The sequence below is a fragment of the Pararge aegeria genome, chromosome 21, assembly GCF_905163445.1.
Source record: "Pararge aegeria chromosome 21, ilParAegt1.1, whole genome shotgun sequence".
Classification (NCBI taxonomy): domain Eukaryota; kingdom Metazoa; phylum Arthropoda; class Insecta; order Lepidoptera; family Nymphalidae; genus Pararge; species Pararge aegeria.
In genome coordinates this window covers 4,678,394-4,690,483 of record NC_053200.1, presented here as the reverse complement: position 1 = coordinate 4,690,483, position 12,090 = coordinate 4,678,394, and the positions used below count along the sequence as shown (strand labels likewise).

The 12,090-nt window shown below is 36.0% G+C and overlaps 1 protein-coding gene across 1 annotated transcript in view; it reads left to right on the top strand.

Moving 5' to 3' along the window:
- Positions 1-8,317: 8,317 nt before the first annotated feature.
- Positions 8,318-12,090, top strand: part of LOC120633110 (receptor-type guanylate cyclase gcy-28) — a 41,521-nt gene continuing 37,748 nt past the window's right edge. Inside the window, exons 1-2 of the mRNA XM_039903221.1 lie at positions 8,318-8,460; positions 11,789-11,954. Coding sequence (XP_039759155.1) covers positions 8,333-8,460; positions 11,789-11,954 — 294 coding nt within the window. The 5' untranslated portion in view covers positions 8,318-8,332. The remainder of the gene's footprint in view (positions 8,461-11,788; positions 11,955-12,090) is intronic.

The following is a 12,090-nucleotide window of genomic DNA, read 5'->3' as shown; positions in this document are numbered from 1 at the left end:
AAATATTCAAACACAAATGTTTTCACTGGTTTAACGATATTTATGGCAAAACATGAATTCTGGTACTTGCTTGTTTTTCTATTCAGTACTGTTAATTCATAAGCAATACAAAGTATTCATATATATAATAGCAAAGCATATAAATAATCTTAAATCCCGCCTGATTTATTGTAAATGCCATATTTGAAAAAAAAAAACATTATTTATGAAGTTCCATAGATTATAAAATAATTGTTAGTGGAATTCACCAATAGGCAATTCATCTAGTCATTATTAGTTTAGATAGGAATTTCCTCGTAGTATATTTGACTAATAAAAGAGGTCTATTTGCTCAAATCAAATTTGCTTATTTATGTAAATGTTGCAGTTTACGATATTTGATTTTAAATCATTTGGCGTAAACTAAGTTGGTGATTGAAATATCGGTTTAAATAGCATAGATAATTTTCTTTCTTTTATAATTTGAATTAGCTTTTAATTAATTATGTTGCGACTTTTTGTTCAATGGCTAAAGTTATTGCTTGTTATTTTTGATTTGTTTTTGTTTTTAATAAATACGTTTCAAATCATCATGCATCATCAAAAACACATCAAAGTGGCCCTCTGCTCACATCATAGGTCTTCTTCGGAATGAGAAGGGTTTATGCCGCAGTTATCCACGTTGGTCAAGCGCGTGATTTTGGATTTTTAAAATATGTTAACACAGATATATACAGTCCATCAATACGCACTGGGCCAGCGAAAGGCCTTAACCCCTTCTCATTGTGAGAGGAGACCCGTGCCCTGTAGTGGGCCGGTTATGGGTTGATGATAATGATGACGACGACGACGACGACGACGACGACGATGACGATGATGAAAATCTATATATGTATTTTGGAGAACATAATGAATTTACTATTTTCGTATTTCGTTGAATTTATTTTCCGTGTATTTATTATTAACTAGCTGACCCGGCGAAGTACCACCTAAGTGTTAATAAATACTGTGTTACCTTTCTATTAACTAAATTACGAGTACAAGAAAAACATTGAGTTCTATGGTTAATTATAATAATATTTCACATGAAGAATATTATATTGTCCTTTGTCTGAGAATAATATATATAAAGAAATTAAAAATTCAATAATCATCATGTTAAAAAATTGACGCCCACAGCATTGGATATAGGTCTTTTGCACGGTCTTGTGGCGCTCGGGTCCATCGGCCCCCGAAAAATTGATTGGTAAAATTAAATTAGACTACGAAAATCGAGTACTTCAATAGCATGATTGAACATGTATTAATTAATCTATGTATTGCTTTTTTAAATTAAGGATCTATTTTACTAGTCAAATAGCTTAAGTAAAGGGTATTTAGTGCAAATAGATTACGACAATGGAACCAATCCTCGATGTTTCAGTATGAGTTTATTGTAACGTTCCGTTGCCAATATGGCTGTCAAGTTTTACAGATTATAAATACTTACAGTTTCAATGAGTGTTTATAATGTGTGAAAATGTATATTGTTTTGTTTATACAACTGTTTTGTTGAAATTATTTATTGAACATCACATCAGATATGTTTTTTTAGTTATACTTATTGTTAACTTTTTGAAATCGATTTTATCAATATATAAAGATTAAGACGAGCGCATTTAAAAGTTACGCTTTGAAAAGATTATAATAGTATTAAAATAAATTAGTAATCCCATAGTATTTGTAGTGTACCTGTGAATGTAGTGGTTTTAACAATAATAATATAATTATTAATCGTTGTATTTACTTATATATGTGGTATATGTAATATGTTAAAGGTGTAAATTTTGTTCTCATATATTTGTTTAAAAGTTTTAATTGAGTAGCTGATATTTATTTAGTTTACTGTGAAATTTATTATAACACCAAATATCAAGTACCTTTTCATATTTGTATAACAATCGTATAAGCGCAAAAATAATATCTCACTCCGATTGAAAAAGTGTCAGACGAAACGATAATGTTAACAAAGCAACCTTATGGCCTATATAAACCATATGTTAAACACTGCCTATAAATACGCAAAAAACACCATTTAGATCGGCCATCCCGTTTGAGCGTTACGATGACAAAGACACACGGACATGCATGCAAATCTGTTAATCCTATGGTACCTTACCATACCTTCTTTATGCGTGGGGGTTAGAAAAAAAACATTAAGAATTGAACCGGCATCCCGCGCGACTATTGGCAAACGTGCATAAAAACTGGTAAAAATAAAGGCATAATCAAAAGTAAAACAATTGTTCAAAAATAAATAAAATAATATAATTTTTATTTTTGAACGAAAAAATACATTCGCTATTAAACAAATAAAAGAGAAGCTTGATGGTCCCACACGCCCACTGTTCGTCCACATGCCAAAGGCCGCCTCATTTATAAAGTTTACATTAAAATGTTTCATCATTGTAGGGAACTATGTTCGACAAATACGGAAGATATTCCTTCGAACTGGTAACTCATTTGTCAAAACTTCAATAGCGCGATATAGAGTCTTCCGTTGTCCAAATGATAGATCACATTAGCATTTGTGGCGCCATCTAGTTTGCTAACGTGAAGACCGCAACAAAGTCAGGGTGTTGTGTCAAGTGCCTGACTATGTTTGGATATCTTGGGAAATATATTATGTTTGCGCTTTTACGATAAAATGTATCTATTTTAAGCGAATATGTAAGCAGTGTGTAGATGTTTTGTTGAATAAATGTCTTGTTTAAAAGCGTTAAGATGGGTTTTATTTTTAACTAGTTAATAAGAAGGATTCAGACCGTAGATAGGTAGACTTCACACACTTTTGGGAACATTATGGAGAACTCTTTGGCATGCAGTTTTCCACACGATGCTTTTCTAAACCTTTAAAGCAAGTGATATTTAATATCATAAACACAAATAGCTCCGAAAAGTAAGAGCTGCGTACCATTTGTTTTTTTCTGGAAGAAAAAGTATTCTATATCCTTGAGAGCAACTTCACATGATGGTAAATGATGATGCGGTCTAAGATGTAGCGGGATAACCAGAACCTGTTAGCGGTATGACAGATATCAAACCCATACTCCTATGGTTTCTACACGGACTCGTACCGGAACGATTAATCGCTTGGCGGCACGTCTGGGTGGTAACAAACTACTTCCGAAACCTTCCAGAGAAAAATTTCCGGCCGCTGAATTGATTGATTCATGTCGTCTGTCGGTTAAATAAATAAAAGAAATTTGTTCATAAAAGTTACTACCTCATTTGCTTAGCCGTTATTGACCTATATCGTGGTCCGCGGGGACCACTAGTTGCCGTGGGAGTGAGAAAAACAATATCCGAAATACTAAGCGATAAAGGTAAAGAATAAGTATTAGTATGAAAATAAGGCTTAGTTTCTCTACTCCGCGAAAAGCGGAATGGTATAATTATGTATGGTGTAATTTATAATTTCTTCAATCCTTATACTCCACACCAAACAGATCTTCGGCAATGTACCTGAGCATCCTCAGGAGATATTGACTTTACAATGCATAATTGTTATACAGATTCTGCTTTTCGCGGAGTATAGCAAATTAAGCTTAATTTTCATATATCTTGGAATTCCGCAAAGTAACGCCTGCTTACACGAAGCAGGCGTTACTTTGCGGAATAAAAAATTATACATAAAGAAGACTAGCTACGAGTAACAGAAAAGAAAATTTTGAAATAATAAATTCTCAAATTGCCTCTTCGGCACCTAGGGACCTCCCTTTTATAATGAGCCAAAGCGTTCCTTCCTTCAAAGGCATGTAACTTCTTTTACTGTCTACTAATTACTGCCTGCATTCTTCGTCCGGGCTTATTACAGTTTTTTTTACAAATCCCGGAGAACTATTTGAATTCCTGGGATAAGTAGTCACTGTTACCTACTCTCCAGTGGCGTGCATAGAGGGTATGCACAGGGTATGCATATGATTCAAAATGAAGAAAATCTTCAGGATGAGTTATAAATACTTAAGGGTACTTTTTATAGCTCTAACAAAGCATATCTTTAAGTTTTTTATAACACGTATTGGAGATTTTCTTCATTTTATTTCATCTGCATACCCTGTGCATACTCTCTTTGCAAGCCATTGCCACTCTCCATCCTTTCAACTAACTCGTTTATGGAGTAGTGATAGCCTAGTGGGTGGGACTTCGAATTCACTCTCAGGGGGCCGAGTTCGAATCCCAGTACGCATCTCTAACTTTTCTTAGTTATGTACGTTCTTAGCAATTAAAATATCACTTTCCTCAACGGTGAAGGAAAACATCGTGAGCAAACCTGCATGCCTGAGCGTTCTCCTTAATGTTCTCAAAGATGTATAGAGTCTACTAGTCCGCATATGGCCAGCGTGGTGGACTACGGCTTTTAATAGGGCTAAAGGCCCATTGTGGGAGGAGACCTGTGCACTGTAGTTGGCCGGTAATGAGTTAATATGATGATGATGATAATATATGGTAGAATTCTGTTACATGTCATTTATAATAATAGGCAAAAGGAGGTTGTTTAGAATAGAGTATCCGAAGTTTAGGTACGGTGTGGAAGACGTGGGCGGAAACTCGTTAGTACAATAATAATTTATTATAGCATTTATATACTTGGTTATACTATAGATAAAATTGAGGACAATATACAGTGTTATGTCAAGTGTGCGTTATGTCTGCCATTATCCCCGTAATACTTCGCACTAACAATACAGATCATAAACTTGCATTTAATGGCCGACAGCCGGCATCTTAAAGCTTTGTGGCCAACCCGTCAATGATTCCAGGCAAGGGCGTAGCCAGAGTTTTACTCAGAAACAGTAAAATTACATTATAATGTAATTTACATTAAAATACAATTATAAAGTAATAAAACTTCAAAAAAGCTAAACTTACTTCAATGTGTTGCGAATAATAACTGATCTAACCATAGATGGTTCCTAAAAGCAGGTAAATATTTTTGTACATTGTCACGGTACATTTTAAGACTTCAAGTTCAAAAATTCAAAAAATTCAGATTCTAAATTATTTCAAGTAGCACTCTATAATCATTTTTGGAAGGGTAATGAAATCATTAGTTGCGGTCAATACTTAAAAAACAGCATCATGGAATAAAAACTATTAACCGCTATGTAACAGATTGCCTTGTGTGAGCGATGACTGGGTGCATTGAACGTTCGTTTTCATGATTGACATACATTCATCACTATCATAATATCAACCCATTACCGGCTAACTGGTCTGTCTTGTTTAAAAGCGCTAAGATTCGTTTTAAGACTTACTTCTGGCCCGTAGAGCGGGATTTTTACCGGATGATTAGGAATAATTGATGTCCTAAGCATTCCCCGCTAGGATACTATTCAGGTAGACACTATTCACTGGTAACATTTTCTTAATGTATTTACAACCAGTTAATATATCATTGCATACCTTAGAAATTAGAATTTAGTACGAAAGACTAAAAATATACGTAGAGTAAGTATTGCAATAAAAAATAGAGCATATTTTTTTAATTCTTGAAAATAATGCACTTTTGCTATAAAATTTTATTTCAGTGATGTTTATGGGGTGCCCCAGACAACAGTCCTTGCCATTACCAGCCCTCTACAGATCAGTAGTTTCCTCCCACAATAAATAAATATACTATGACAATACATACATCGCCATCTAGCCCCAAGGTAAGCGTTAGCTTGTTTTATGGGTACTAAGATGACTGATGATAATTTTATGAATATTATACACAAACACTAAGAATATACATATAAACACCCAGACCCTGAAAAACATTCATGCACATCACACAAACATTTTCCAGTAGTGGGAATCGAACCCACGGCCTTGGACTCAGAAAGCAGGGTCGCTGCCCACTGCGCCAGTTGGCCGTCAATAAGAAGGGTTTAAGCTGTAGTCCACTGGCCAAATGCTGATTAGTGGACTAGTAGACTTAACATCGCCTTTGAGAAAATCATGAAGAACTCTCAGGCATGCAGATATCCTCACGACGTTTTTATTCACCGTTATATCAAGTGATATTTAAATGCTCAAAACGCTCATAACTTAGAAGTGAGAGGTACGTTCCGGGAGTCAAACTCGGCCCACCCCGAAAGTGAAGCTGAAGTTCTAACGACACGGCTATCATCGCTTCTATATAGATTAATTTTAAGCAAATATAAGGTTCGTATGCTTGGATTTGCGAACTACAGCTAGTGGATCCGTACAACGTTTTTTTTTGTTTTTTTTTATGTTTATAGACGAGCGTTTGACTGCAATCACACCTGATGGTAAGCGACGATGCAGCCTAAGGTGAAGGAGCGCGCTTGCCTAGAAGATGCCTATTCACTCTTGATTTGAAGGTACTCAAGTACTTAAGGGGAAAATGGAAGCTGGAAGGGCATTCCAGATCCTAGCGGTGCGGATCAGAAACGAAGATGCGAAGCGCTTCGTACGCGTCCGCGGTATATCGACCACGTAGGGATTCAGATCCTTAGGGTGCCTCGCGGTTAAGTAAATATAAAAAAGATGAACATTGAAAACATACCTACCTAATAGGCAATCTTTTCATATTGAATTTCTTTTTCTCTTTTGATATAAAGATTTATGATAAAGTGCTCTCCAAGTTTATGAGTAGGCCGAATAAAAGTTATAAGCTATAAACCAATAACAGGTACTCTTACCCATATTACCTATTTACGTCAAGAATACTTTTACGTTCTGGCGTGAATGCGTAACGAAATCATATTAAAGTAAAGTCTATTTGCCCTATCTAGCTTAAACGAGGAAAACACCTCTCAGGTTTTTTTGTTGCAGAAACAACGTGAATTTACAGAAAACAAAAAATAGGTAGGGTAGGTAAAGTCTATTTTACTCTATTGCGAAAGAATGTTTTTCGAGTGTGTGTATGTATGTATATTTCTTTGGCACGCCCTAGAACCTTAACTGCTTGTCGTAATTTTATGTGAGCAATAGATTCGTCAAAGTCGTGTAAGTGACACTAGGTACCTGGTGCGGAGCGCTTAATCTAACTAAATAACAGCCACTGCCGAAGCCTCCATCGAGACCAGAAAGGAGAAAATTTTTAAATTATTAATTCTCAAATTGCCGCTCTGGCAACTTTGGACCTCCCACTTATAATGTACACCCACTTGTAGTTCTACATGACAAAGCCGATGTTTCTTTTAAAGTCATGCAACTTGTTGCCAGCGTTCTTTGTCCGCGTTTATTACGGTTTGATAAAATCCCGTGGGAACTATTTGCTCTCCTGGGATACAAAGTTGAGTTGTTACTCTTCGTTCTTTCAATAAACTCTATGCCAAAAATCAAGCTGATTGGTTGTTTGAAGGACAAATAATCAAACACACGTTAGCATTGAATTTAATTTAAGTAGTCATTCAAATAAATAAAGTAGCAGAGTACGTCTGATATTTCATAATTGGTGAATTCTTATGAAGCTGGTATGAATGATGAAATGATGTTAAACGGTAGCTCATACCAAACACAAGTTTTTTAAATATTTGCTTTGCCTCTCTGTGTTTCTAGGCAAAACTTCTCAACAACAACTGTTACCGCTGTGAATAGTGTAACGATTTTGGAGGAACTTCAAAAGATATTTTTTATCATCATAATTGAAGAAAAACGAACTGAATTCAAAACAAACTAGAATGAGAGAAATGAGTAGATAAATTTACACGATTGTTCTAAGTTAAACTAACGCTCAGCTATACTTACAACTGTGTTTTACTCGGCTGCAATATTTCAGACATTACAACTTTCTTGTTCATAAAGCTACAGTTTTCAAAATTTATTCAAGTCGTAATGGGTCCGAGAGCATTACTTTCACGATCTCTCAAGGGTTAATGGCGGGAAAAGCGACCTGTTGCGTCACTCTTCCAACAAGTATTATCATCCCGCCATCCGCGTCAGTATAACAAACGCCTTCTGGGATATCGCACGGTTTTCCCAGTGGCTATTATACTCCACGAGAACATTAACGCGTAAACTACGACATAAAAAACGTATGTTTAAAAAAATACAGTATAAAGAGAGTATAATCTACGTCTTTTTTTTAAATAAATTTTAGCGAAAGAACGGTAGGCATTTTATAATTTTCTTAACAAGTTGGGAGTCTGATCTTTATAACGAGCAAACTTTTCTTTCTTCTCAGCGAAATAAGTTTATTTGTACCTTCCAGGAATTACTTTCCATCACTTTAGTGAGCTTGCACTAGGTTGACCAAGGCCAGTCGAAAATGCTCTTAGTAAAACTGTCACGTCTCGTGTTTATAATTCGATTATTATCTGTTTGCGTTTCTAAACGCACTGTGTACAAAGTGGGGGTGCTGATGGCCTCTCGATTGGACTCCCCGTTCGATTTAGAGCGCTGTGGCCCAGCCGTGGACTTGGCCTTGGACAAAATTAACAAGAAGTTCCTCGCTCATCACAATGTTGAACTGCAAAAGGTTCAGGGCAGGTGGGTCTTAACAGTTTTTATTTAATTGCATGAATTGCTTGAAAATTTCTCTCATCATCATCATTAAACCATCAACCCATTACACGGCATAGATCTCATCAAACAATGAGAAGGCCGTAATCCACTACGCTCGCCCGGTGCGGGTTGGTGGACTTCAACCGCCTTTGAGAACATTATGGAGAACTCTCAGCCAGGTTTCCTCGCGATGGTTTTCCGTAACCTTTGAAGCAAGTGCTATTTAACTAAAACGCACATAACTTAGAAAATCATTCGGCCTCCCGAAAGTAAAGCCGAAGTCCTAAACACTGAGCTATCACCCATTTTGAAATTTTCTCTGCAGGTTATGTGAAATTCTAGGTTTTTGACGGAAATATTTTTGTAAGTCCATTTTTTTTTATTTCCTGGACCTGGCCTGGCCCTGGACTGCAATCTCACCTGGTGGTAAGTGATGATGCAGTCTAATATGGTAGCGGGCTAACCTGTTACGCAGTATGGTAGTCATACCCCTAATCGGTTTCTACGCGACATCGCTTAGCGTCATGTCTTTTTCGGTAATGTGGTAACTAGCCGAGGCCAAAGCCTCCACCAGACACAGTCCAGATACATAAATCTTTTTTATTCATGACATAAGTCAAGATTATAATCAGACCTAATTACGCTAATACGGATTATCTTTTATTTCAGGAATTAAAATTTACCAATAGTGGAAACCAAAACCCGAGACTTGTTTTGCTAATATCCTTCTCTCGAGCTCTACACCATAAAGCAGGTTTAGCATAAAATCATTACGCTATCAAAATCCATTACTATAATAATGTCATCTGATATTTTTGTGCGAGCATGCGAATGCCATGTTTGCATATCATACGTCATATTCCTTATCTTTACAGTTTACGTATAGGTACGTACTAACATAACATTTTATTGTGTTACTATACGAGTAAATTATAAATTAAAAGTCTTGGGGTCGTAAAAGTCTTTGTTATAAAAGACTTGGAGAGGTCGTCAACATGTTTTCTAAAAAGACAAAAACGGACTTTTTGATTTCGTTTTGCCATATTCTTTACCTTACGTCAAGGGTTGACGTAACTAAACTAATATAAAATTATAATAAAGTTAAAAATGAATAAAGAACCACGTCGGACAGAAACTTCTAATAAACTTTATAATAATCTGCTTTAGATGATAAATATCTAAAACGGGGTATTGTATTTACCAGAAACTCTGGGCCTACAGCCACAATATATACACAATATTTATGAGGGGCCTCGAAATATTAAGTCACAACTTTACATAAATTACAGTAAAATTTTTATAGGGGTCATGCTAGCTGGCCATATTTACCTACTTGCTAAATAAATCGTAGTTAAAAAACTCAAAAACCCGAGTTAGAATGTGACGGGCTTAGGCCGCAGTCCACTTCTCTGGCCAAGTGCGGACTGGTAAACTCCATACGCCTTTGAGAATATTATGGAGAATAAGAGAAAGCCAAATATGTCTTGGGGGTTAGAGTAGTAGAGCTTGTTGTGGAAGTGCTATCGCCATGCTTAGTTCTGCCGCTAAGCAGTAATGTTGCAATGCTGAGTTTTGGTCTGAAGGGTGTGTTTCCTTCAGCTTATTTTTTAAATTACGAGGCTTGAAACCTACGCCTCAAATTGATGGATACAGAGCGTCATGTTGCAGGACGTTCTTCTTACATGCTTTGTGAACTGTTGCTCTGATTACAGGCGATGGTTTTTCACTTAACATAAGGTGGGCCATCTACTTGATCCGTCAATTATTAACATGAAAAAGTCGTGCAGGAATACGTCGATTATTACCATTAAAAGGTCGTGCAGGATTACGTCAATTATTACCATAAAAAAGTCGTGCAGGATTACTCACGATGTTTCGCTAAACCGTTAAAGCAAGTCATAATCAATTGCGTGGAATGAAAATAACAGAAAAGTAGGTGACGGAGATCTAACTCGGTGACACCGAAAAGAAGGCTAAGTTTAAACCACTTGGCTATTACCGCTTCTAAAAGAGTTTTATTTGTTATTCGTGCCACGGATTAACTTTCTCTATCTTCTAAGAAACGATTTATTGTTTGAGATAACGTGGTTGATTCAGAAGGCGCTTTGCTTTTCAAAGAATTTTAAAGTTCAAAGTTTATGTAATAAATCGAAAAAATTAGGAATTTGCTAGTAAACTGTTTAAATCATTATGACGTACTCACGAAGTGACCAAACTCCTCTAAATAAACAATTTAAGACATATTGTTTAGGGTTTTATTTTTAAATTTTACTTCGAGACCTTAACTGCAATCTCAACTGGTGATAAGTGATGAAGCAGTTTAAGATGGTAGCTGGACAACCTGCTAGGGGTATGGCAAATTTACCGCGTCGTCGTACCGAAACGCTAAATAGCTTTGCCTTTGTTGGTAGGGTGATAGCTACGGCCGAAGTCTCCCACCAGATCAGACCTGAGAAAATTCTGATATTATAAATTCTGAAATTCCCGAATTCGGGACTTCCGCTTAAAAGACCTCAGCGCTCATACTGCGCCAGGGAGGTCGTCAAAAAATCGGTGGTTCTTCTGATCAAACAAGCTGGGCTTTATACTGTAATACGTGTTTTTACCTAAATCAGGGACAGTAGATTTTAAATTGCACCATTGCATACATTTATTACATACACACCAATATAAGATGTGAAATTAAAATTTACATACACACCAATATACGCATTTGGTTGTATCATTATTATAATTACTTTACTTTACTTTACTTAACTTTACTTTACTTAACTTTACTTTACTTTACTTTACTTTACTTTACTTTACTTTACTTTACTTTACTTTACTTTACTTTACTTTACTTTACTTTACTTTACTTTACTTTACTTTACTTTACTTTACTTTACTTTACTTTACTTTACTTTACTTTACTTTACTTTACTTTACTTTACTTTACTTGTACATGTACCTACCTATGATAAATAAATAAAACTAGCTGACCCGTGCAACTTCATCTGCACCAAATCGGTTATTACCGGAAAACACAAATAAAATTACATTTTCTAAAAATGAATCCTAGCTAGATGGATTTATCGACCCCGAAACCCCCTGTATACTAAATTTCATGAAAATCGTTGGAGCCGATTCCGAGATTCCAATTATATACTCGTATATACAAGAATTGCTCGTTTAAAGATATAAGATACATACATATTTTGGTAGTACTAAGTAGAATAAGGTGAATGTAATTTGTAAGATCGTTAATAAAGGCTATTATTATAATCACGAAGACATGTCGACTTTAATATTAACGGTTTCAATATTATTGCAGTTATCCAACGTGCTCGGGGGCGATTGCCCCGGGCTTGGCGGCCGATATGCATTTCAAAGACGACGTGATCGCCTTCGTGGGTCCTGCCTGCGCTTTCGCCTTGGAACCCGTCGCGCGCCTCGCAGCCTATTGGAATACCCCCATAATCACTGGCATGGGGGATCAGGTATTTACATTAGTTTTGTTCTCGTCATCACTATCTACCCATCACCATTATTTATGAATATTATTCATAAAATTATTCATCAGTTATCTTAGTCCCCATAACACAAGCTACGCTTACTTTGGGACAAGATGGCGAT